Source organism: Theileria parva (genome assembly GCF_000165365.1).
Source record: "Theileria parva strain Muguga chromosome 4 map unlocalized ctg_529, whole genome shotgun sequence".
In the NCBI taxonomy this organism is placed as follows: Eukaryota; Apicomplexa; class Aconoidasida; order Piroplasmida; family Theileriidae; genus Theileria; species Theileria parva.
Window position 1 is genome coordinate 1,537,011 of NW_876246.1, and position 24,459 is coordinate 1,561,469.

Here is a 24,459-nt window from a genome sequence, read left to right on the forward strand (position 1 = left end):
TTATAATATATAGAAGGCGCAGAAATTAAAAATAATTACTAGACATTAAAATGCGGACTCGTAAATCATCTTTTTGCGATCTGCTTAGAGTTGTTTCCGTAACCTTTCTGTTTATCGTCAAAGCCATCACTGCTACGAGACTTCAGGTACTGGTCCTTTGGCATAGACTGCGGTTGAGATTGTTTGTACAGCATGTTCATGTTCATGTTCATGGGAGGATAGTGTTGGTTTGCGGGCATGTGGTTTCTCCGAGGCATGACATGGTTTGGTATTACAGGTGCGTACTGGACACCGTTGTACAATCTCGGATGCAGCTGTGGACCGTAGTGCACCATTCCAACAGGTAGTGATCCCATGGTGTAAGGCGGGTAAGCGAGTTGAGGGCCCATTGGGAATATGACAGGTGGCATTTGTGGGTGTGTAATAACGTGATGTGGTGGTCTCATTTGCATAGTTTGGAGGTGAAGTGGGTTAAGATCACCCAAAATATCTCTGTAACTTACACTACCGTTTCCTGCCCATCTTTCTTCATATCCTGGGTCAGTAAACCTGGAGCTATTAGAAGCTCTGAACTCTCTTAAATCTAGTCTTGGGAATCGACTCTAAAATACTTTATTAATTAGTAAAACATACCAATTGTTTGAATGGTCTAAACTCCGTTCTTCTCGGCAGAGTAACCTTTGGAGTAACAGTTGGTGTTTGGAACTCATGATCGCGGGTCTAAGAAATTATTAAATACAAAAACTTACAGTTGCTGGTTTATCCGTAGTAATCCCAGGTGTAAAGCTCGATGCGTTTGGATTAAACTTAAATGACTTCTTCTGGTGGTCTGAATCCGACTTGGGTGGCTTTGGAGGTTGATATTGGCCTTGTTGTTTGGTATACCTCATGGAATCTGTATCCATAATAGTCCTTTCTTCATTCCTTTGAAAGGATGGTGACAAATCACTCCTTTCTCGGGTATCCGTTCTATCATGTCTTTCAAACCTATCACCCCTCTCCATCCTATCTAATTTGTCTCCTCTTTCTGGTCTTTCGAACCTCTCATATCTATCAAAACGGTCTTGTCTATCATACCTTTCATGCCTCTCTAATCTATCAGATCTGTCGATTTTTTCAGCCCTATCATACTTGTCTGCTCTTTCAATGGGTTTATCTGGTCTTTCGAACTTATCCACCCTTTCAAGGCTATCAACTACTCTTTCTGGCTTTTCACTTGGTAGTTCGGGTTTATCTAGCCTCTCAGGTCTATCTCTTTCCATTTTTTCAGCCCTTTCGACAGACTTCTCAGATCTTTCGGCCCTTTCTGATCTTTCTTGACGTTCAGTTTTGTCAAAACTCTTATTTTGTTTTTCAGATTCTACTGAATGCCTTTGCTTTCTGTCTGTAAAGGATCCAAATGCATCATTTCTTTGGTGGGCAGGCTCGATGTTAAGTGCGTTAACTCCCTATACATAAAATATTAATAGAATAAAACTAACGATTTGGTGTGAAAAGTGCTTGTCGTGTTTGGATCTTGATGATTGTTGCCTCTCCATTTCTGGTTTCTCAGTTTCTGAAAATAATAATTTAAGTTTATAAAAATACCTTGAGGGTGGACAACTTCAGCCATCTTTTCAGTTGGAGGCTCATGTGATAAGGTTTTAGACCTTGATCTTGAGGTGTTTTTATCTCTTTTCCTGGATTCCTTTTGAGGCTTTGGAGGGGGTTTAACTTCGATGTTCGCAACATCCTCGTCTTCTAAAGTTGACTCGATCTGAGCGAAATTAGTTTCTGGGTTATTCTCAATTTCAGTTGCAATCTGGTCTGCCTTTTCCCTCACACTATCCGGGATTTCGCTAAGGTTAAGGGATGTGGTATACAGATTCTCATCAAAGGTTGATACAACTCCATACTCCTTGTTGTTAGTCCTATGAATTATTACATATATATGTAATTCATACTCAAATTGGTCCCACTCTTCAGATTGTGTTTTTTCGAGTTCAACAAGTTGAGATTCGTTGACGGCTAAAAGAATTTATATTTTTAATAAAAATACATTCTGTTGATCTCCACTCCGTCAATACCGAGTTAACTTTAATGGGTTTGGTGGAAGATATTTCTGAATCAGTCTTAAACTTTCCATAAGATGGCTTTCTTGAGGAATTGGGTCTGTGTTCCCTTTGCTTGAACAAATTTCTGCTAATTTGGCGGGAGGTGAAAAAATGGTACTCATTTCCATAGACTATGGTTGGCTTAGTGCGTAGATTTTCATCCTCCTAAAATTTGTATATTAAAATTTTTACACTTACTGAGGCAGGGTTTGGGTTTAATGCAATGTCAACTGCTCTGTTCGTGCCCCTACTTCCTGGGTCGAACGAGTTAAATGTTCCCTTTATTTCTGACCCATTTTCAAGGTTAACAACGACTTCCTTGTCCTGAATGAAATTTATGTTTATATGGATGAAAACGAACGATCAAGCAGGACATGATGTAGGCCCATCTCTCCTCGTTGAGTTTATAAAGAAATATTGCTTTTTTGTCATGCTTATATGAATTAGAATTCCCTGATGAAACGACTGTATTCATGGTGTTGTACATTTAAGAGTAATACAAATTAATATTATTCATAATGTCTCCCAACTGGATAGGTAGATCGGAAAAAATATATAATTGGGTTATTGGTGAGTCCAAAAAATTAATATATATTACGGAAGTGACAAAACAGCAAAAATAGGTAAAACTAAGGTCAAATCATGAGAATGATTCATGGGTGGGGTATGAGTATAACTAATAGGTAAAGATCTGAGCCATATTGTTCAAATTTCACCATCTTAGGCACTTTTAGTGTATCCTTTGTTATTTGTATTTATTTTATGTATTTTTTAGCCCATTTCGTCATTATTATCTCTAACAAAAATTCGATGTGTTTTTGCTAATTTTTTGCGTTATTTTAAGTTTAATCTAAATTCTGCCTCAAAGAAACACTTTTAAATTGGAATAATACATTTTAACTGTATCTTTTACATAAATGTGTGTTTTTTTCAGTGGAATCACACTTTTCAACGCCTAGTAATCTTAATTCCAGTTGGTTGTTTTATGATTCCATAAATTTATAATACTTACACCTTATTTATAATTATTATTTAACACATAAAACTTAAACTATAATATGTAATAGGTATGATTTAAATGATTTAATTACTCTGTTTGAAAATGATTCCTAATGAAATTTACCGCTTTCCTTGCGGATGTTTCAAACATCTATCGCATCGCATTCGCCATTTCTCTATCATGGAGTACTATAGATCGGTACACTATGCATTTGTTTGTTCATTTAATAATAGGTCCGTCCAGTCCCTCCTCCCGTGGAAACCAGTCTAACACTGCCCTGTGTGAAAAAGGAACTAGATACTCCAATAAGTTTGTTTGATTTCATGACTTGATTAATCAGATGATAAACTTGTAAGGTCAACAAGACCTTACGTTGGTCCTCAGATATCCACTAGGCAACCGGTCCCTCTTGAAGTACCTTCATCCATTTAACATTGAATTAGGCTAGTACAGTATCTTGGATGTCTCCAACTCAGCCTAAAGATCCTAGATTTCTAAAAGTTGCTCTTCTTGGCCTTCCAAACTCAGGTTTTACCTGCATTGATAAAATGATCTAGGAAAAAGTTCATTCCTAAACTCTATTTTAAATTCGACAATTTCAGCTGTATCGCCCAAAGTAAACACCACCAGGTTCCAAACCTAATGAATATTATAACTTAGGGAGGATATTAAGGGCATCTTGACTATAGATAACTGCCAAATTGTCCTAATTGACTCACCAGGTACCTTTTAATACAATTTTTTAATTTTAATTACATAACTCGATTTAACATTTACATATGTGTATATAGGGATTATCGCATCTCATAAAAGGAGGAAGTTTTGTAAGGACTTGGTCAGGACTGCTTGGAAAGGCTTTGTATTTTCATAAATTTTCACAAAATTCACTTTTATTTAGGATGAAGCTGACCTTTGTTTGTTTCTGGTGGACGCTGTTAAACGTCCTAAGAGTGATTTGTACAATATTCTGAGGGTTCTTTCTGGCAAGAATCCTTTAGAAGAACGTAATTTTAATCCTTTTACATTAATGATTAGATGTTGAAAAGTATCAAACCTCCTCAAGTCCTGATTCATATGAAACTTCACTCGATGACCCTTTTCCAGACGATTTTGAAGACAGTATAGATTCCGAAGAGGATGATGAGCCTGAGGATAGAAATGGTAAAAGAGAAGTCCCAATAGCCCTGGTCTTAAACAAGGTATTCCAACTGTATAACCATATTTCACATACTTCTCTTAGATAGACCTTGTTTCCCATAAAAAGTGGGTCAAATCTCGAGTTAAGGAGCTGAAGTATGTTTCTAAATTTTACCAATAATTAGGGTCCACGGGAACTTTTGTGATGTTTTTTACACCAGCGCCAAATACTCCATGGGATTCACGCCACTAATCAATTTCCTTAAACTATCTTCCAAGCCAGGACCCTGGGTTTATCCTTCAGATATGGTATTTGGTATTTTTTAATGTAGAAATAGGTAACAACTATGAGCAAGGTCAAGGTGGTTGAACAGCTCGTCAGGTTTGTAATTTAATTATTCATTGAAATTAGAACTTACATCTTCTGTTGGTTCAACAAGGACGTTCCTTACAAAATTGATCAAAGTATAATAGGCTGGACTTACGCTGAGAACGGTACTCTGAACATAGAAATGGTTTGGTTATCCTTCATCATTTGTTCTAGGAACTCTATGTTAAGAGTGTAAAGGTTGCCAAGATGATTTGTGGAATTAAGGGGAGGATTTTAAAGCAACTACAGAAGAACGTTGCATACAAGCTCAGCAAGATGTGGAATGAGGTGGTATTCCTCTTCATACACGTTAAACTGAGATGATTTCTTTTAAAAGCAAGAATTAATTTTTAAATTGCACTTTACATTAATAGGTGTATTGAAAGTACTACCTATTATTCAAAACATTACTACTATATGCGATGTGTGATTGTTGTATATTTTACACTTTCTATATCACAACAGGATTACTATTACCTCTTGGTGTTAAAGTTGAACTCAGGCCTTGAATTAATTTAAAATAGTATTGAACTAACCAGACAAACAAGGCGTGTTTGAGCTCATCTTTAGGCAGCTTATTAACAAACGATTCCTAGAAGTATTAGTTAATAAAAGTACATAAACATACCATCATGATTGTATAAAAGGACAACTTTTCAACATTTTCAGAGTCCCACATGGTTCGATCATTGTTGTAAAAGTACCTAATTTCAGTAATAAACTGATTAACCTACAGTGTCATAACCTTCTTGAGGATAGTGTGGTCGTTCTTCTCGAAATATAAATCAAACGATTCATCTATTGCTAGGCAGAAACCCAGAGTTTTACCTTGCATATCCTCCAGGTATCGCTCAAAATTGTGTTCCGGGGTCTAAATATTGGATTTAAAACAGTTTATTTAGAGTATTGAAGGGTAAAAGCACTGACCTCAATGTCGACCAATATATCCCTAAATCTGACATATAAATATTCCCAGATCAGAAGTTTTCTGGAATCCAGACGCTAATGGTTACAGCGTGTAAAAATTAATAATTTACCTGTTTGTGGAATCCTCGGTGTATGAACCACACGTGGAGGATTGTGAACATGATCCTGATAGTTAGGTTATCAAAATTCAGTCCGAAATCTATTTAAATTGGATAATTATGGTAAATTATATTTACGTTCGTAATATTCTGGAGATTCCGATCTTGTGTAGACAATGACCATGAAAGGGTGAATTTTCCTCATTGGATCCCTGAACGCCGCCCTAAACTTCCACTAAGGATCAATTTTGGCGTACCTTATTTTATAAAATAAAGTATTAAAGTTATCTGGCTTCGGAATCAGGAATTGCGATACTTTTTCAAGATCAAACGAGACGGGATGAGCGGCTGTGAACTCGACAGGCACAACTTTGCCAAAGTGCGATAGGAATCTGGCATTTCTTAAATTTCTAAGTGAACTGGCGATAAAACGTGGTCGTAAAATATAATACATAATGAATATAAATTGTGGAAAAATATTTATGTGGATATGAGTTGAATTTAAATGGATTAGGCCAAGTTACATCTGGCAGAGTGTGGTGATCATTGCGCGCTGTTCTTGGACCTGGAGGGCGCTTGGTAGAACCCTGTTTTGAATACAAAGCTGAAAGAGGTGAAGATACTTCTCAATCTCCTCAGATTGGCTGGCTGTGATTATCATCTGAAGGTGATCGGAGATCTTGTTGTAGCAGTGAATGTATAACTCTCCTGGCATGTGATTATTCTCAAGGATAGTTGGAAGACAGTTGTTGCAGAGGTCAGATAGAATGTAGTTAAGGGCAACCTTCGACACGTTCAGGCGGTTGAAGTCCTTGCTCTTCTTGTTCATGTCTTCTGAGTTGTAGTAGTCAGAATGTTTCTCCACTGAATCGTAGGAACGCGACTTTCCTTCCTTCGAGTATGAGGGTCTGTCATAGCTCTTTCCTTGGAGACTCTTTCCGGCTGTCTTTCTGCAGTCAATTGCAAGAAGTCTCGCCTCCTCAAATCCGAACCTTCCTACTGAAAAATATCTGTCCATTCTCTTTCGGTTCTGGTACCACGTTGCTACCCAGTATTGGTGGTTTGCGTCGTATCTGACGCCCATCACCTTTGGCAGCAACTTCGCTCTCCTGACCAGTTCGTTGGCTTCATCTTTGTTCTTCCTACCTTTGGAAAGCATTCTTCTCGGAGGTTCTGGCATCACGTTTGTTTCAAGAGGCATTTGCATCGAGTGAGAGGGAAGGACGTCTTGTTGACTGACATCAAGCATTTTCTGATGGAGAAGCTCGTGGGTATCTGGGACGTAGCCGCCTACCATGCTGGCAGACATATCAAAGGGTTGCACATAACCCAATCCATCTTGCGAGTGAAGAGCCATAAGATGATGGTCGTGGTGATCGTGTGGTATGTCTCCGTTCTGCCTCAGGCCCTCATCTGACATTGAGATGTATCCAGATGACTGCCATGAGGTCTGCTCAGTCAGACCAGCTTGGGAAGTGGTATCTCCTGTGAATGTGGTTTCATCGTATAATGCGTTTGGGTTATCAGAAAATTGGTTCACCATACCATCGGATTGGTCAATGCGATTTGAAACCTCAGCGTTAGATCCAAATTCTGGAATCGGTTGTTGCTTTAGGGTAGTGTATTCGTATTCTCCTGCCGCTTCTGCCATGGAATTCATCATAACTCTCTTTGATTTATCTCTACTTGAATAACGGGTTCCTGAGTGCCCTATTTCACTCATTTCAATTTTTAGATTTAGTTAAAATATTTCAAAATTTTCTAAATTGCATAACCAATGCCAAATAAATGACAACTGTACAAGATCCAAATGTGAAATCTCAATGACATAAGAATTTTACCCAAACGAAGTCTAAGGCCCTTCAGATAAATGCTGGATCTTTATCAAAAAGGCTCGAATAAAAACTGAAAATCAAAATTATAACAATTCACAAGCATCAATACACTTGTGTATTAATTTATATAGAGATTGCAGCTTTAAGAGGAGGGTATTAAAAAGATATTAAAAAAGATTCTACAGTTGTGAAAGTCCGGAATATAATTTCATAATGTTTCTAATTAAACATCCCAGAAATTATATTCAAAATTTGTGGGAAATAAAATCAAAATTAAATAAAGTTAGATCAAGATGGAGAACAAAGAAAATGTCCTATTTAGATAGACAGATTATAGTCAAGTGAGACTTAAAGGGTATAAGCCAAGGATGCGTTTGATGCTAATAAATCTGAGGTTCGCGGTAAAATTAAAACTTTAATAACACGAACTAACGATGCATTAATATCTAAAGTAAATGTCGACCCCACAGGATTCTCACCCCCACATAGATTAGGGAAATTTGACCTGTGTTACGCTGCGAAATCCTAACCGAATTCTCCCTTATTCTCTTCAGAAATAAATACCTATAGATCCTTCCTGAATTAATAATAAGCTATCCGATGTGTTCACGGTCCTCGCCGTTCCAGTACATCTACAAACCGCCAATTTTGCAACGTTAAATATTAATTACTAGATCAACCTTTTTTTGTCCTATTTCTACATCCTATGCTTTTGTATTAATTTTAGTATGGATTTTATTGCACTAACATTTTCAAATTTATGCAATAAATGTCGGACTCATGCATTTCTAATTATATAGCTAGATACTTGACACATTTCCTATTATTTATGTTTAAATCATAAGAAATTTAAGATAATTCGGAAAATGTGTTCATCTAACCACTTTGCGACCTTTACGATTAATTAGGTGTTGGAATCCCCGTTCTGTAAAATGACTGGAAGTCCCATTGATTTTATTACGGAATTTACAGTTGCATAATCATTTTCCATTGCTTTAATTATTTTGTCCCTTATTGGGTCATTTTTGTGGAGAAAATGCGATACCAGACTCGTGGAGAGTATGCCTCTTGATCTATCCTCAAGTATATCTACTATTTTAGGCCCTAGTAGTCCTTTCATCGAGTCCATTATACAGTTCACTACTCCAGTTGAATCAAGCCTCCTGAAATCTATATCTGAGAACCATTTGTGGGATAGTGCCACTTGTGCTGAAATCCTCTTGTGTGGGTTATACTCGAGCATACTCAAGAGCAAATCAAGCCCTGTGTCATCCATTCTCCCCTTCAATGCCACTCTTAGGTTCTCCTTTTTACTGGAAATCTTGAATTGGTACAGACTTCCGTTGAATGGATAGTGTTCAGACCTAATGTTATATTAGATGAGGATACTTAATTGAACGTACAGTGAGCAGTTCTTCCATTCTGCCTCCGTTGGTCTGCCAAGGATTGTTACGATTCTGGATAATACTTGGAAATCCGAGTTACCATGAAACAGTGGTCTTCCTGTAATCATTTCCGCAATTATACAGGCCGCACTCCACATGTCAACATTGATCCCGTAGTTGTGTGACTAAATTTTTATGAATGTTTGTACTTACAAATGTAGTCTTTAAGTTATTTGGATCCGATGTTAGTATAGAAATTGATCCCAAAATAACTTCAATTGGTCTGTAAAACATTGTGCAGGCAGTCGGTGTTATTGTCCCGTGTAACGACCTAAACTCCCTTCCAAGTCCCCAATCTCCGATCTTTAGTACTGGAAAAGGTCCATCTCTATCCAGCATAATGTTATTTGGCTTCAAATCCCGGTGTTCAATCTAAATATTTCATAAAAATTCTACAAACCTTCAAGTTATGTAAGTATGCTAATCCGTTAAGGAGCTGGAATGATAACCACTTAACTTCTGGGATAGAGAAGCCTTCAGATGACTTTGTAAATTTTCTAAATATTCCTCTACCCAAATCTCCTCCTAAGGAATTAAAATATTCTGAATGTGTATCACACCTCTACAGAACTCATAAAGTCCCAAAACATATATCTGGGTGTTTTTAAACGGGTAGAACGCAAACTCTTTAGGCGATATCCTGGAGTCACTTTTAATTAAATCACTTATTTGACTATTCAATTTATTAGTTATTCCCTCGTGTTCACCTAATTTTAGTATATAAGTTATCCATTTATTATACTTACCGACGAAAATATCCACCAATTTTACTATGTTTGGGTGCCCGGAAACACTCTAAAAAATATGAACCATATTTTTCATACTTTCATTATACTAAGTTCTCTAATTGTTCCTGAGGTGAATCCTTCGTCCAGAAGTTGAATGCTATCGTCTTTGAAGTATTTTATTGCATAGTCAGCAGTTGGTGTGTCATGTTTGGTTTCAAGTGGCTCTACCGTTCGCGCTGTATTGTAGGGGTTATCCAAGGACGCATCAGGGTCAGGGTTACTGTTTATTGTCACTGTTTCGATATGCCTCAAGTTCATTAAAGAATTTTGCGGATGTGTATCTTTGTCATTAAATAAGCTTTCTCTTGGTGACTTTATATTTTCGATAAAAGTCATCCTTTTAGTGGTGGAATCCCCGTCATCAGAGAGAATATAGCCTCTAAAAACGTCTCCGTATGCACCGCAGCCTAGTTTTTCTCCTATTCTGACAGTTTGTTTTATTTTGGGAAATGACACTGTTTCACCGGACAAATCACATTTAAAATCTGAGTACCGGCAGTTGTTGCCTTTCGCCATTGTCTCTACCCTAATTATAATACATTTTGTGATTAGTTAATTAAATCATCGACTGATTCGATGATTAAATAAAATAAAACTTTATGCCTTCATTTAGTGTGTAGGTATTCATTCCCCATGAATATGTAGGATTCTTAGACTTTTAGTCTACTTGAGTCAGTATTACACAACAAAATAACATCAGTGTTATGATTCACTAATTGATCAAAATTCACATTTTTAAATCTAACACTCTAATAGCACTATCAGACTTCCTAATCTATCCTAATATTCAACTTATTTTATTGAATTTATTAACCTTATTTTCAGTATTCCAACATTCATTATTAATATTGGAACACAAAATTGCCAGAAGTTTGTCAATGTTAAGTTGTTTGGCAAAGTTTTCTATACACATATATGTACATACGATCAGATTTATATTCCTTATTTGTGGGTTAAATTTATTACAAAAACATTATTTCGTGGCATTGGTGTGGAGCATATCTGGAATTCCTATATTTTGTTAAATATTTAAGTTAATATAAGGTACCTTTACTTATTTTATAGTTGTGAGAGCAAGAGGGGCAAACTAGCCTGCCTTCTAGAACATGAAACTAAAGAAATTATTAGAACTAATAGATTTTAATAGTTACATTGAAAATAGCGTGGTGTACGGCGTTTATGAAATTTTCGTTTTCCAAATCTTCATTTACAAAGTTTACTGGAAGGTCGATTCCAAGCTAAGTAATATTTAGTATAATGATGGACTATTAAGTTTACCGATTTAGCGGTCTCATATAATGCTTTGTAATCCATCCTTGATAACATCTTCTTTATAAATTCCGGGTTCACAGGTTGCGCCTCAACTTTATAGGAATCCGGCTCCTCATTTAGCTCAATTTTAAGAGGATACCCTTTAGTGCAATTACTCTTGTTGCTATTAAAATTAGTATTGAATTTAAGGGTAATGAATATAGAGTTAGGGGACTTACCACATCAACATATTATGAGTGAGTAATCTCATTGTAATATTTAAATAAACTACTTTTCTAGTATAAATGTTATTTTTAAAAAATGTTTAATTATTGAAAATAAGCGAATTAAAACAAAATTAAAATTAATATTTTTTTGAGTGAAATCGTGAGGATAGTGAGGACTTGTAGGAACTGGGCCTTTTGCCATAATCCTAAAAATGTGTGGATTATTATACTTATTACCTTTCCAACTGCTAGAGCCTTTTCACGTTCCCTTCTCTTAAATTCCCTGATGAGATCCTCTTTCTTGGACTTTGAATCGTGAGTATCATCCCTGGGGTGTGATTCCCGTGAAGAGCTTCTTTCTCTGCGTCTCCTCCTTCGATATGAACTTGAAGAACTTCTAGAACGAGTTCTAGTTCTAGACCTGGATCTTGATCTATCCTTTTTTCTCGACGATTTGTGTTTATCTTTCCTATCGTAGTCCTTCCCTTTTAAAACAACATAACCAATATCAACAGTTTCATCGTTTCCATCCTCAAGGTGGACTGTAACTAATGGATAACCTTGTCTTCCTTCCTTCACTGACAGGATTTCTCCATCCAGCCAGTCACCCCTAAAATATTTGAACACAGTTGGTCCACTTACTTTGAACACACTGATACTTGTGCTCCCTCGACAAAGTCGTCTACAAAATCTAAGTTCTTAACTCTTCGATTCCGGTGCTGTGACATTTCTAAAAGGTGTGCTCCAAATAAATTTTTTACTCTTACTGGTAGTCTTGGCAAAACTAAGAAACAATAAAGGTTGAAGTAAATATTAATAAATAACACCTGTGTAAACTAAAATATTTGGTTACTTGTGTGATAATACTTATCCTCCATGAGAAGAGATTCCACGTATTCTCCCATGGTTATCTTTCTGGTCCCATCAGCTGATACTGTAAATAATTCATCATCTAAAAAATAGGGCTCAAACCAATTCCAAAGCTAAAACAAATTTTTTAGAATGTAAAATACCTTGTCCGGAGGTAGAACGTATCTCAGGTATAGAAATCCGCAACAGCGGGCATACGGAGACTTGACATTTTCCAGAAGAAAATTCATCTGAACACTTTGAATAAATCTATAAATTACCTGTTTTTCTGTCAATTTCAGCACCAGGAATCTGTACAAACAACAGAATATTGTTGAAGGCGCCCTTGTTGCGGTTGAACAATAAGGTTCAGAGTGCGTTGCAAACTGAACCAGCTCATCGAAGACTTGGTAAAAATTCTTCACGGACCTATAATTTTCATTAATTTCTATAAACTTACAGTGATTTGTAGTACTCTGAAGATAATATATTACTTCTCAACAAGTCATTCATGTTATATGTAACGGAATTGGTCCTATAAAATTATAATTATATGAAGCTAACATTGGGATCTGGTTCGCTTTATCCTCCTTTGAGCTTGACGATTTCTTTTGGGCGATCTTACTTATTTCGTGTACTGATGACTTAAATTTCCTGCAAAACTTGCAGTTTAGCTCGGGTTTTGCTGCATTTTAATGAGATAACCTAAAACTTACTATGTAAATGGCACCTTTGGACACTTTCAAGGCTGTTTTGCAACATTTGTTCTTGTTGATATTTGTACATTAATTCTAAAAAAAATATTAGGGCTCGATTTAAATTTTAAAGTACCTGGAGTCACATAATATTGATAATTGTAGTAAGGAGGATAGTTATACTGAGGAATCATCCCAGGTTGAGCTGGGTATAGAGGAACAGGATTCATTAGAGGGTTAATAGGGGCAGGTTGCATATTATAATTTACTCCAGGGTCAGGTTGATCGGAAGGTTGACCTGGTTGAGGGGGAACACCTAAATCACTCATTCCAATATATATATTTGACAAATATGTCCAAGATAAACAATGGAATTTATAAAAACTATAATTTAATAAAATAATTTTAATAAAATAATCATGATTTAACAATAAATGAATTGTTTGTGGAAGTTAAAGGGCTGAAAATGTTAGGTTTATGTTAGGCCCAATTGACGAGGAAAATTATAGTATACAATCGTTATAATGAGGAACAAAACTTCTAAATAAATTTTATAATTATAACATATTGCTCTTTTTACCATATTTAGACTAAACTCTCTTGTGTACTTAGGAAAATATCGTAATCTCGTTAGTACTTTTAGTATTTTGGGTAAATGATTCATTTAATTTACACAAAAATTTATAAAACCTTTGCATTATATCGGATTTTTAATGTTTTACTAAATTAATCCAAAATTTAAACTTTGTGTATGTAAAATATTTCATTGATGACTCCCCAATGAGTCATCAATTAAACAGTAAAAGCTTGATATAAATTTATATGTATTATGGGTGATTCGGTGCGTATAACCATAACTGGAGATGAGGGGATTGATCCATTCGCCGCTGAGAGAAATCTAGAAAATCTAGATTTTGAGGCTCAAAGGCAGTTGATAGTCAATCTTATTACTTCCATGACTGAAAATGTCAAGGAGAGAGATAAAATTAAGCGAGACAAAACAAGTTAGTTTCATTAATTCATAACGATTTTTAGGCCATCCTCTTTCTCACATTAAACTTTCTACTAAACTCGAGTCTCAAGTTCTAGCAGCCTACAACTATTTGGACGTCCTAAAAAACATATATAGTAAACTAGTGAGCAACAAAAAGAAGCGTGGCAAATATACTGAACATGAACTTAATTCCTTCGGTGAAACTATAAAGAACTTGGACGAAAATCTCCTGAACCTAGAAAACATGATCAGATACAGGGCCAGCGCCATGACCAGGAAGACGAGGATGGATCTTAACATAAACTCTGTCCCCTTCGATAAATGTAAGCGTTTAACTTTATAATTATTTTTAGCTGCTCTTACAACTGAGGAGCAAAACTATGTGACAGAGTCTATAAGGCGTTGGAACGAGCGGGATGAGGGTTTCGATAAACAGCTCCAGGAAATTGGAGAGGCAGTTGACAGAATAGGTATGTGTAAGTTAATTAACCAAAATCTTAGGCGAAGTCGCCATTCATATCGGGGCCCGTGCCCAGGATCAGGCCAAAGCTGCCATGGAAGCAGTCGGGGATGTTGAAAACACCACGAAAGGTGTCTCTGAAGTTACAAGTAAGATCAAAAGGTTACTCAAGAGGCAGCGGATGGTCGAATGCTATTGCCGGTTCGTTCTTGTTTTAATCGTTCTGATACTATCTGGCGTTGTAATATACCTAGTCATGAAAAGGCTAAAACATAAATAATTTAATAAAATTCAAGATGCTTGTTTCTTTTTTACTCGATATTGTCCAATAACTACTGCATGATCTCTATGGTAGGGTTCTAGAGTCAATTGCTCTCTTGGTTTGCAGTTTTCCTTACGTAGTTTATCAACCTCAGCTATACAAATATGTTTATGTATGAATCGAACCTGCGAAAACAGCCTCGGGACTTGCGGTGGAGTCAACGCAGTTTGCTTTGATGGCAATAATGTACCATCCTGCTGGCTTTAAAAAGTGATCTGCGTTCATAGCAACGATTCTTGCCTGATCCGGCTGTGCAACATCAGCGAATATTATGTCCACCATTCCAACCAACATCCTATACTTCTGTGGTTGCCTTGCATCTTCAACTATTGGTACAATGTTAGGTCTCCTTTTAGCCTAAAGCTTTTATTTCTTTATTTACATACCATGTTAGTCAAATCCCTAGCAGATCTGTGTGAAAACTCAACTGCGTAAACTAGTCCAGTGGGACCAACCATGTCAGAAACATGTGAAACTGTTGTTCCGTTTGCAGCTCCTAAATAATTTTTAAAAAGTAAAAAAATACCGAGATATAGAACTTTGGAGCCGATTCCTATTGGCATGTTGGCGACTCCACCAATGATTGTGGCTCCCAGCTTTGAACGGAAAGGATTCCACATTCTATATTCGATCTTTTCTCCATCTTCGTTCTAAAATATATTTAATTTTTGATTATAACTCACAGTCACTTCAATTCTCTTCTCTCCGTAAATGGATTCTCCGACAACCATATTCCTGGTAACCAGGGCATCAGATTTCCCCTTAGCTATATAAACTCCGGGGAAGCGGTGAGGAACAACAACGACTTTGTTTGATCCAGAGGAACCATGCTGTTTCTTCTGAGGTTTACCCTGGGCATGACGGCCTCCCTTAAATTTGTTCCCTGTTAATTAAATTTAATTTAAATAATATCGTGAGTTTGCGTACCTGATCCCTGCTTGTTATTCTTAAAGTTCCCTCCTTTGAAAGATTTCTTGCCTGTAAAACAGTTAAAGAGCATGAATTTAGTAAAATAATAATTTATAACAAACCTAGCATTATAATTTACAATATTTTATTTTAAAAGAAAATTTTATAAAATATATGATAAAATAAAGGGTAAAATAACATGAACGTTATAGTGCGATAAGATTCTACTGGCCATTCGGTATTAAAATTCAAAAAACACAATTATTCATTTCTTTTCCTCACTTTAATTATTTTAAAACTTTTTAAATATTGGCCACTTGATTGCGATAAAATTCCATTAGATTCGTTAGAGTCGAATGTATCTCTCTTCCCATCAACTTCTATCTCCACCTCACCTCCATCGTTATCCTAGATAATATTTAATAATAGATACCTATCTTACAAGATTTCCAGAGTGAATTGCAGCTTGACATAATGAAGAAGTTGGACTGTAAACCTCTAAATTTTAATTTTGTATACTCAAAGTCACAAACCAGTTCCAAAAACGTTATAAGGTTTAGCATCTTTGCATCCTGGAGGACAGTCTAATAGTACTCTAGTCCCAATGTGCATTTTTAGAACAAATACAGCCGTATCTAAGTCATTTAATATGAATGTGTGTTTAAATTACCTTGACAAGAAAGGTGTATAAGTTTAGGCGCCCTGTGAAGTGAAAATGACCTCATAAATGGAACATTTGATTTCTGACTTGTAATTCCTAAATATTAATCCTTAGTTAGTTATATAACAGTACCGAAATGCCCATGGCAGTTGCCGTATTCACTTAATCCATTTAGAACAGTTAGTATGGCCTCTCCACCATCTTTGGGTATTACACCTGAATGTAACGCAGCCTTGCAAATTGAGGAGTCGGAAGTATAAACTTTAGTACCCTTTAGAGTTAAATCCGGGTCAATGCATGATTTGGTGCATGAAATAAGGAAACTTTTACCGTTAGGACCATTGAAATTTTCAGACTCTATTGTATCAGAACAACCCAACTTGATTGCAGGATTAGTGGCGTTTGAATGAACGTCGTATTTTCCAGAGAACTTTTTCATACATTTACTCAAACATACATTCCCTTCAGTTGTAAGTCTCACCTTAGTCAGGTGTGATGTTAAGTTTTCGCTGTTTTGGCTACTTGCAAACTGTTGTCGTATCTGTTCAGGAGACATTACATAATCATAGGCTTGAAAGGCCAATATGTGACCTTTGAAATAGTCAGAATCAGTATCCGCCATCTTGCCTAATATCAAATCTCCCTAAAACTTTATTTTTTTTCTTTTGTTACCTGGAAGTTAAGATCAAGACTCGTAAGCTGATTTGTCACTGGAACACCGTCAACGAAAACAGAAATGTCCTTAGTTAACACATAGTACAATATTGATATATGTGCTCTCTCTATGTATGGATTGGGTTTAAGTAAACTTACTTCCCATAGTTGGAAAATAAGAAGTTTTAACGAGTTCCGGTTTGCAATTCTCCTGTAAAACAAGTTCACCGAAGTTATCAATAGAACACAAAAGTCCTCCGCAACTTTGAAATGAAAATATAGTAGACCAATTTCCAACTCCGCCTAAATTATGTTAAGGTTTATATTGAACCTGTGGGAACAATGTCAAATATAAATGTTGCATCTCTAAATGTCTTTATCAGCTTTGAACCAGGTAAATCCTTGGTATTAATGTAATCAGCGTGATTCCCATTAAATCCTAATAATCTTATGTTTTGCGCTTAATACCTTTCCAGCTGGGATCAGGTGACCAGAAAAACTTGTAAGGCGCCATAACATATGAAGGAGTCATGGGTTTCTCCTCTAAATTCCATAAAATGTTTAAGAACTCACCGTTAGTTTTGGAGGTTTCCAACACTTCCTTCTCAACCTTTGACATTACATATTTTGTTGGTCTCGACACCATAACTAAGTGGTTTGTTCATTAATAAACTTACAGGCTTTCTCTCTAGAATCGTCACCGGACCTTGATAAGCTTAGACTTTCAACACCATTCATTGATGTTCCATAAAAGTGTTCTTGAGGGTAAGCGATTATCACAACTATTTCACCTCCGCTGTTGTCAAGAACTCCGGAATGTATTGCCGCCTTGCAAATCTAATGGTATTATAATAAATGTATATCACTCACTGATGAATCTCTAGTGTACACATATGTTCCCTTAATTGATGCAGGCTCATCCCTAAAATTAGCTGATATAGAAAAGAAGTTTGGAGTATCTTACATGCATCCCATTGGGCATGAAGCGACTTTAAATGAGCCAAATTCACCCTGGAACTCAGAATGCGACGTGAGAGTGTCATAACAGGATAGATTTATAACTTTCGATAACTTTTTTAATGGAGGTACAAACGGCTCAACTTTTTTCAGGTTCCTAAACTCACTAGGGTCCCCGTTTCCAATACATGATACGATAACGTCTTGGTCATGAGTGCAGTAAATATCATCTCCAGATTCATGCTCACAATCCGTAAGTTTAGATTCTCCGCCTATAAAGAGGTAATCTGTTAAAATACTTACCATTGCACTTAAAATTGTTTGCCGCTATCTTTGTGTGCACTTGAGCACAAAGATTCAAGCCATTGAAATTTGAGCACTCCTTATCAGAAACTCCACCGTTCTAAAAAATATATCTGGCCCATTACTCACTCGCAATCCAGAATAACCCATCTCAGTGCATGCGATTTTTTCTGCTTCTTTGGTCCAGTATTCATTGCAGACTGTTCCGAAACCTAAGTTTGGTGTTAAATTTACTTAATTTACCATTATTGTATATTTCAAGTCGGCCGGTTCCTGTTGAGGAAGTGGCTCCTGTTGAATCCACTATCCTAAGGGTTCCATATTCGAGACTAGTAGTTGGAGAGAAGTTTGAGCACTTCACCACAACATCCTCTTTGTGATTTTTACAGTCGATTGTAGGTTCTTCTAGTGTACAGTTGTTAATATCAGTTTCATCTCCTTTACACTAAACAATTTGATAACCATAATAAGCTAACCTTTAGACCAGAACAAGAAACGTTATATCCCGGAGGTGCACAGAAATTCTGGTTATTGACGTTGGTGCAGTTTTCTTCAATGTTTATTCCATATTTAAACCCTGTCATAAAGTTAAATTAAATATTTCTAACCCAGACTGTTACACACAAATGTTGCAGATTGGTTGTTAAATATAGAATGTTTTCCTCTTTTGCTACAATTCAATTATATAAATGTAAAAAATACCAAACAGTCCCCCATTTGCCGTTCCTAAATAGCTCTAGTCTCCCAAAGGATGTGAGTTTTCCAAATCCTGTATTATTAAATTGCAAAAGTCAGCTTACCGTCAACTAGTCTGACATTCTTATCTATGTCATCGATACTCTCTACAAAATCGATATAATTTAAGAATTACCATCTAAAAACATGAAGAAACTAAAGTTGTTTTTGTCTGCTGGTGGTTCATAATCCTCAGATTTTAAGCCTGATAAATTGTTTTAAACTTATATATTACCATTATATCCAGTGCCACCGAAGTATTTTGCCATTGATTGAACTATTGAGATAACAACCTGCCCTCCTATGTCCAAATGTTATATGTTCAAGTTATACCTGATGGACTTGTGGCTCCGTCGTAAATAGCAGCTCCGCAGATGGAAGTAGATGACGGGTGGAGTGAAGAACCCTCAATTGACATTAAAGGATCATTATTACAATTCATTGGACATCGTACAGTAATATTAAATGGCTTTACAAATGTTCTACAAAATAATATACTGATGTTCAAGGAACCCGGAGTATATATCAACAGCTCTGGTGTTGCACATTACGTCTAGTGGTGAGGTTTCATTTAAATTTGTTACACTAGTTAGAGATTCAGTTGAGATTTCAACAGATGATTCAAATGGGTACCCTACCCACCTCTTCACTGGGAATGAGTTAACTACTTCATTAGATGCGATTCGGATGCTATCGCAGTACCACGGGTCGTTTACTGCGTCATTTGAAATTATTAGGCCATTTATATCCCCAACATCTGCCCCTTTAACTTGAAACGTTTGGTAAGATGCGGGATAAAATGCGTTAGAAAGAGTTTTTTCATTGGTCTTCCCAGAGGAACCAAGCAATGCTAGAGATATTGTTCCATTGGAGCCAGCATCCTTTTGCCCTCCAGTCTGAACACTCACAGTATAAGTCTTGTTTCCTGAGAGGAGATATGTTGTAACGTGTTCGTCTTTGTTTCTAGACTTAGAGGGGATACAGTCAAAAGTCCAAAATCTTGATCCCTTATAAACTACTATCTTCTCACATGACCAATTTGTATCACTTAATTTTAATTCTAGTGACCTAGGGTCACCTACGTCTAGTCTATCAACTAACTGCCTAAATCCATGTTAGATATTAAATAATACCTTCTTATTGTTCCATCTTTAGTTGCTAAAGTTATAGGATTTGTGTGTTTGCCCTCTCCTATTATTTTAAAAGTTATGTCCTCCCTAAAATATATCTATTTACAGACAAACTTACTCCAGATAGAAATTGTCCAGGGGCTGTGCATACACATCAATGAAATACGTTGAATATGAGTCGCCAGCTGAAAATGTGTAAGTGAAATAACAAAATATAATTATTCATTACAATAACATGGGCTTTATTCTGTACCTGGTATACACTGTTCATATCGTGGTTCAGAATCAGTTGAAGCTACTTTACACCATTCCTCAGAGCAAGAAATTTTAGAAGAAAATATCGAGAATAATAGTGAAATTATAGATAATAATTTACATGCCCTTACAAAGTGAACATGAACTTGAAAATTCATAATTGAAGGGGATAAATAATGTTAATTCATTTTAAATTTATATTTTACATATTATAAAATGATTTTTACAGAAATACGAAAAGGATGTGTAAAGAATCCGCACACACGACATCAAAACAAATGCTTACAATACACTTAATCTATTTAACGACAAATTGAAAAATCATAACACAAATAAAAATATATAAAATTTTTGAGAGTATTTAATTTTTATTGGTTTTTATCTGTTGGTGTGTACGATTAAACTTGGGCCGAAACAGTTTGCTTGGATCGATAGGATCATACTCTGAAGTAAAAGAATTGGTTAAAATAGAAGTTTGTTGTATTTACCTGCATATAGTTGTCCACAAGCTGCGTCTATATTCCTTCCGAAGTAATTCCTAAATAAAAGTCATGAATCCTTTTAATTACCTATATGAGGAAGATATTCCATTCTTCTTCAAATATTTCTGAAACAATTCATTGTATATGTGTCAAATATACCTCGAATTTTAATGACTGGTCATGTTCAGCGGACTCATACTTGTCGATTGACTTGACTAAAGACAGGAATGTAGCAAGGTGTAACTAATATTAGAATGGGTATCATACCAATGTTGTATGGGATAAGGTTTACATGATAAAGATATTGTACTTCTTTGGGTCTTCCCTTTATAATATTTACCAACTCTTCAACGTGTTCTTTGGTGTCATTTTTATCTACACAATTTTATTACTTATGAATCCTAACCTTTAATTAATACGTATGAAATCCATATTCTCCTCCCAGTTTGACTAATTCTTTCATCCATTAGTGGATAAGCTTCTTGAAATGGATATATTAAATTTACAGGAACCTATAAAATTTATGTGAATAAATGTGTACCATTTCATTTCTCTCTTCAGTGAAAGGTGAGTGCAAAGAATAAGCTAAATTAACCTAAGAATTAAAATTTGTTTTTAATTTAAAGTTTACATATGGAAATTCCTTGTTTAGTTTTTTAATTCCTGGTAATATCCCTACTGTTGATACATTTATTCTTCTTGGCGATAAGCCAAAATATCTTTTATCAGTTAAAACACTGATTGCTCTAAAAACATTCGGGTTTGAAAGAGGTTCTCCCATCCCTAAAAACAAATTCTACTAATATCAAACTTACCCATGAATGATATGCTATCTATTTTATGTCCAAGTTGTTGAAAGTATAAAACTTGATCAGTTATCTCATCCATTGTTAGGTTCCTTTTAAGACCTATTTTACCAGTTGCACAGAAAGAACATGCAAAGCTGCATCCAACCTAGTATTTAATGACAGAAATGTTAAAATAAACTAGTACTTGAGATGATATGCATAGCGATTTGTGTGTATTGAAATGTAATAAAACAGCTTCTATCCTACTTCCATCCTGATTCTGAAACAAAACCTTTTTGGCTCTATCACAACTAGATTCAGATACTGGAGTAAGGGATAAAAGTGATCCGTTGAAATTGTCATGTAATCCATCCCTTAAGATCTTAGGCAAATGGTACATAGATAAAAAGTTTGATGTTTTATTGCGATAAATGGAATTGAAAATCTGAGAAAGTCTGTATTTTGGAACGGAATTATCCTTTAAATATTTTACGATGGTATTAAACCTTATGGATTTATCCATTTGCAAATAACTGATCCTTCCATAGTCCAAATTGAGAATATGTCAATAAAATTTAACTAACTATTAATGTGTGGACAGTATAATAATATAAAGTAAAATAAAATGTTATAATTAAATATATATATAATGAAATTTTGTGAAGCTCAACTTCTGAGAATATACATGTTAATGACAACACATTTGTGAAATGACTCTTTAACACTATTCATAATATTATATAAATATTGAAGGAAAGAAAAACTTTAAAATTTATGGAAAATAATGGAATAACTACAGACATGTATTAGATTGAAATAAGTGGTGGCATAAAAATATTATTGGAAGTTAAATTCAATCTTTTTAACAGATAAAATAAATTATCGAATACATTAAAGTTGATAAATGATAACAGTGAATCTATGTGTGACCTGTATGATTATTGTGCATTATTAGTGATCAATGGCACTATTAGAAATTCTATTAAACTAGTGATTTCTACGAACAAGTTGGAATTTGGTTAATCTCGAATATATCATGTTTATAATATATTGTATTTACTAGGTTACTTTATGAATTTTTGTGTTTTGGTGAGTCTCGATTTATTTAGTGTGTAGGTTTAATACATAATTTCTCCTTGTATTTTATATTATTTACGCAATTATTTAAAATTAACTTTATTTTTATAATTTTTAAATTAACAACTTGTCTTCTGTGTACAATTAGCTATTAGTTTTGGTAAAATGTTCTTTTTACCTTTAAATTAATATTTATCAATTTTAATCACGCTAATATAAACGCATTTAGGATTTAAACAAAGGTTAAAGTTAGTTTATTTGAGAGAATGTGGCTTTCTACTAGAAAGGATCATTTGGACGATGGAGCTCCACCGAATAGAGCTCCATGCGTCTCTTTTGGAGGATTCTTTAACAGCTCTTTGAGGATGGGATTTGGACTACAATTCCTTGCTCTTCTATCTCTAAATTTTGTATATTATAGTTTTAATGGTAAAGGAGTGTTTAGCTATGATTTAAGCGGTTTGCCTGAGGAAACTAGGCTCGACCCTAGTTTCAGGTTCTATACGACTACAGCATCGATGGTTTATATGCTTGGCTCATTGAGTCTTGTTTGTTTTCAGGTTCTTCTAGCTGATGATACATGGTAATTTTTCAACTATTAAATGATGTTTTAGTTGGGCTAGAGGATATCGCTCTGGTTCTAAGATACTCCGCTTAGCTACATTTTTGGATACAGTCAGCTCAACACTCCAATTTATTTTCTACTTGTATGTTTCCAAGTTTTACAGTAAGAGATGGTACGCTCACCTCAACGAAGGTGGAAGTGAACTTGTTTTCATGGTCTTTACCAGGAACATTCACGCTTGCGCCTGTCTTTTGTACGGGGTTGCATGTTATCTATTGGAAGTGTACCATGATGAAGGAGCTGGAGATTTACACGCATATCTAAATGGAGTTTTATTTGTAGCAACTGGAGTTATGGGTTTGTTTAAACATAGTTTTAACATTTTTTTAGAATTTGCAGTCTTACTATTCAATGTTAATGGAGCCTACACGCCATTACTTTTATTATCTCTTGCTGCAGCTACTCTTTGGGCATTTTACTTTGAACCGGAGGTGACTTTTGTTTCACCAACCCTCGAAGAAACTGAACTAACCAACGACGTTGAACAACAGGTCGAGAAGTTCACGAGACTCACACCTACCAGCCAAATTCCTTACTATTAAAATAACGATTTTTTAAAATAAGCATGAAATCAAATAGTAGTTTAGTGTACTTGTTATTTTATCTATATTAAAAAATAACTTAAGAATTCTTTGGAGACGGTAAGGGTGATGAAGAATTAGCTGAATTTGAAGGCGCTTTTCCAGATTCCAAATTATCCAACTCAGTCATGATAACCTGGGCTTCTCCGTCATGTTCCTCATAAACGTAAATTACCACTTTTGACCCTTGTATTGCCATCAACATGAATGTTGGAATTGACTTTGGCTGCCATGGCTGGTAACATCCTGTTGCTGAGCCTGGATTTACAAATATTTTCCCACCATGTTTTGAAATATCACTCACGTGAGAGTGCCCATATACCAATATATCTACATTCATGTCCACAGCCACCTTCAGAAGTAGATCTTTGTTATTCCATGTGGGTATTTGGTACCCGTTTATGACTCCAATTTTCAAGTCTCCTAGGTATATTTATTAAATTGTTTTCTAGAATCACTTACCGACGTTAATAGTGAGGGTTTCTGGGTGATTAAAATCGTCATCGTAGTCTCCCTGTACTATGTGTAGTGATGGAGAAATATCGTTTAGAACCTCCAGCATTTCATTTGAGCCTACGTTGCCTGTACATATAACTCTTTTAATTTTATCAGTTTTAAGAAGGCGCTTGAAACAGGGCGGCAAGAATAGTGATCTTTGAGGGACGTGAAGATCTCCCAGAACCATGAGCAGTTCTCCAAGATCATGCTCATCGTTTCCCATTATTAGTTCTTTATTTTAAATTAATGAAATTTGCATTGTACATAATACCAATGGATAAAAGTGTATGAATTCTGCGATGGGGATACATAT

General features: G+C 35.5%; 13 protein-coding genes across 13 annotated transcripts; 3 read left to right on the plus strand and 10 right to left on the minus strand.

Annotated features, from left to right (window-relative positions):
- Positions 1–10: 10 nt before the first annotated feature.
- TpMuguga_04g00787 (LsmAD domain protein) lies at positions 11–2,731 on the minus strand. The gene is made up of 9 exons (XM_061306078.1): positions 2,455–2,731; positions 2,292–2,417; positions 2,039–2,258; positions 1,944–2,007; positions 1,588–1,910; positions 1,482–1,555; positions 750–1,448; positions 634–720; positions 11–602 (listed from the first exon to the last, which is right to left on the minus strand). Exons 1-9 carry the CDS (start codon positions 2,578–2,580, stop codon positions 66–68), a joined length of 2,256 nt encoding a protein of 751 aa, XP_061161238.1. The 5' UTR covers positions 2,581–2,731; the 3' UTR covers positions 11–65.
- Positions 2,732–2,802: 71 nt separating this feature from the next.
- Positions 2,803–4,960, plus strand: era (small GTP-binding domain protein). Its single transcript, XM_061306079.1, has 15 exons — positions 2,803–3,066; positions 3,161–3,291; positions 3,327–3,402; positions 3,434–3,507; positions 3,537–3,621; positions 3,651–3,723; positions 3,754–3,815; positions 3,885–3,952; positions 3,992–4,097; positions 4,129–4,292; positions 4,334–4,386; positions 4,416–4,539; positions 4,569–4,612; positions 4,643–4,745; positions 4,775–4,960. The coding sequence occupies exons 2-15, from the start codon at positions 3,196–3,198 to the stop codon at positions 4,922–4,924; spliced, it is 1,278 nt and encodes a 425-aa protein (XP_061161239.1). The 5' UTR covers positions 2,803–3,066; positions 3,161–3,195; the 3' UTR covers positions 4,925–4,960.
- A 30-nt stretch (positions 4,961–4,990) lies between these two features.
- On the minus strand, positions 4,991–6,110 carry TpMuguga_04g00789 (uncharacterized protein; the record flags this gene model as incomplete). The annotated part of the gene is made up of 8 exons (XM_061306080.1): positions 5,883–6,110; positions 5,764–5,849; positions 5,638–5,726; positions 5,528–5,602; positions 5,335–5,471; positions 5,229–5,304; positions 5,137–5,192; positions 5,074–5,104 (listed from the first exon to the last, which is right to left on the minus strand). The coding sequence occupies exons 1-8, from the start codon at positions 6,077–6,079 to the stop codon at positions 5,074–5,076; spliced, it is 747 nt and encodes a 248-aa protein (XP_061161240.1). The 5' UTR covers positions 6,080–6,110.
- On the minus strand, positions 6,093–7,348 carry TpMuguga_04g00790 (AP2-coincident C-terminal family protein; the record flags this gene model as incomplete). Its single annotated transcript, XM_759333.2, has 1 exon — positions 6,093–7,348. The coding sequence occupies one exon, from the start codon at positions 7,346–7,348 to the stop codon at positions 6,146–6,148; it is 1,203 nt and encodes a 400-aa protein (XP_764426.1). The 3' UTR covers positions 6,093–6,145.
- Positions 7,349–8,364: 1,016 nt separating this feature from the next.
- Positions 8,365–10,513, minus strand: PHO85 (Protein kinase domain protein; the record flags this gene model as incomplete). The annotated part of the gene is made up of 7 exons (XM_061306081.1): positions 9,730–10,513; positions 9,652–9,700; positions 9,466–9,612; positions 9,306–9,430; positions 9,059–9,277; positions 8,864–9,030; positions 8,365–8,824 (listed from the first exon to the last, which is right to left on the minus strand). The coding sequence occupies exons 1-7, from the start codon at positions 10,207–10,209 to the stop codon at positions 8,365–8,367; spliced, it is 1,647 nt and encodes a 548-aa protein (XP_061161241.1). The 5' UTR covers positions 10,210–10,513.
- Positions 10,514–10,611: 98 nt separating this feature from the next.
- On the minus strand, positions 10,612–11,303 carry TpMuguga_04g00926 (Trm112p-like family protein). The gene is made up of 5 exons (XM_759335.2): positions 11,184–11,303; positions 10,972–11,128; positions 10,845–10,931; positions 10,742–10,805; positions 10,612–10,704 (listed from the first exon to the last, which is right to left on the minus strand). Exons 1-5 carry the CDS (start codon positions 11,213–11,215, stop codon positions 10,667–10,669), a joined length of 378 nt encoding a protein of 125 aa, XP_764428.1. The 5' UTR covers positions 11,216–11,303; the 3' UTR covers positions 10,612–10,666.
- On the minus strand, positions 11,284–13,164 carry PRPF38B (PRP38 family protein). The gene is made up of 10 exons (XM_061306199.1): positions 12,852–13,164; positions 12,737–12,811; positions 12,585–12,705; positions 12,481–12,555; positions 12,302–12,449; positions 12,185–12,271; positions 12,025–12,154; positions 11,814–11,955; positions 11,409–11,781; positions 11,284–11,377 (listed from the first exon to the last, which is right to left on the minus strand). Exons 1-10 carry the CDS (start codon positions 13,042–13,044, stop codon positions 11,309–11,311), a joined length of 1,413 nt encoding a protein of 470 aa, XP_061161905.1. The 5' UTR covers positions 13,045–13,164; the 3' UTR covers positions 11,284–11,308.
- A 56-nt stretch (positions 13,165–13,220) lies between these two features.
- On the plus strand, positions 13,221–14,460 carry TpMuguga_04g00794 (putative integral membrane protein). Its single transcript, XM_759338.2, has 4 exons — positions 13,221–13,719; positions 13,751–14,032; positions 14,063–14,179; positions 14,211–14,460. The coding sequence occupies exons 1-4, from the start codon at positions 13,545–13,547 to the stop codon at positions 14,447–14,449; spliced, it is 813 nt and encodes a 270-aa protein (XP_764431.1). The 5' UTR covers positions 13,221–13,544; the 3' UTR covers positions 14,450–14,460.
- MED36B (putative mediator of RNA polymerase II transcription subunit 36b) lies at positions 14,427–15,600 on the minus strand. The gene is made up of 7 exons (XM_061306082.1): positions 15,523–15,600; positions 15,419–15,469; positions 15,175–15,374; positions 15,018–15,141; positions 14,878–14,987; positions 14,617–14,848; positions 14,427–14,585 (listed from the first exon to the last, which is right to left on the minus strand). The coding sequence occupies exons 1-7, from the start codon at positions 15,527–15,529 to the stop codon at positions 14,461–14,463; spliced, it is 849 nt and encodes a 282-aa protein (XP_061161242.1). The 5' UTR covers positions 15,530–15,600; the 3' UTR covers positions 14,427–14,460.
- On the minus strand, positions 15,601–20,289 carry PRSS12 (LCCL domain protein). The gene is made up of 27 exons (XM_061306083.1): positions 20,094–20,289; positions 19,959–20,025; positions 19,844–19,927; positions 19,224–19,814; positions 19,044–19,192; positions 18,946–19,011; positions 18,847–18,915; positions 18,776–18,817; positions 18,678–18,744; positions 18,584–18,645; positions 18,452–18,552; positions 18,219–18,420; positions 18,105–18,187; positions 17,976–18,075; positions 17,680–17,944; positions 17,586–17,637; positions 17,393–17,552; positions 17,289–17,363; positions 17,184–17,258; positions 17,047–17,154; positions 16,875–17,018; positions 16,734–16,843; positions 16,194–16,704; positions 16,071–16,157; positions 15,934–16,035; positions 15,843–15,898; positions 15,601–15,808 (listed from the first exon to the last, which is right to left on the minus strand). Exons 1-27 carry the CDS (start codon positions 20,251–20,253, stop codon positions 15,662–15,664), a joined length of 3,735 nt encoding a protein of 1,244 aa, XP_061161243.1. The 5' UTR covers positions 20,254–20,289; the 3' UTR covers positions 15,601–15,661.
- A 140-nt stretch (positions 20,290–20,429) lies between these two features.
- cfr (Radical SAM superfamily protein) lies at positions 20,430–22,136 on the minus strand. The gene is made up of 10 exons (XM_061306084.1): positions 21,571–22,136; positions 21,393–21,531; positions 21,209–21,360; positions 21,119–21,172; positions 20,984–21,089; positions 20,845–20,952; positions 20,737–20,792; positions 20,665–20,702; positions 20,584–20,633; positions 20,430–20,539 (listed from the first exon to the last, which is right to left on the minus strand). The coding sequence occupies exons 1-10, from the start codon at positions 21,886–21,888 to the stop codon at positions 20,457–20,459; spliced, it is 1,104 nt and encodes a 367-aa protein (XP_061161244.1). The 5' UTR covers positions 21,889–22,136; the 3' UTR covers positions 20,430–20,456.
- A 109-nt stretch (positions 22,137–22,245) lies between these two features.
- Positions 22,246–23,655, plus strand: TpMuguga_04g00798 (uncharacterized protein). The gene is made up of 4 exons (XM_759342.2): positions 22,246–22,477; positions 22,672–23,025; positions 23,057–23,364; positions 23,398–23,655. The coding sequence occupies exons 2-4, from the start codon at positions 22,709–22,711 to the stop codon at positions 23,607–23,609; spliced, it is 837 nt and encodes a 278-aa protein (XP_764435.1). The 5' UTR covers positions 22,246–22,477; positions 22,672–22,708; the 3' UTR covers positions 23,610–23,655.
- On the minus strand, positions 23,638–24,456 carry VPS29 (Vacuolar protein sorting-associated protein 29). The gene is made up of 2 exons (XM_759343.2): positions 24,111–24,456; positions 23,638–24,071 (listed from the first exon to the last, which is right to left on the minus strand). The coding sequence occupies exons 1-2, from the start codon at positions 24,367–24,369 to the stop codon at positions 23,689–23,691; spliced, it is 642 nt and encodes a 213-aa protein (XP_764436.1). The 5' UTR covers positions 24,370–24,456; the 3' UTR covers positions 23,638–23,688.
- Between the last annotated feature and the right edge of the window lie 3 nt (positions 24,457–24,459).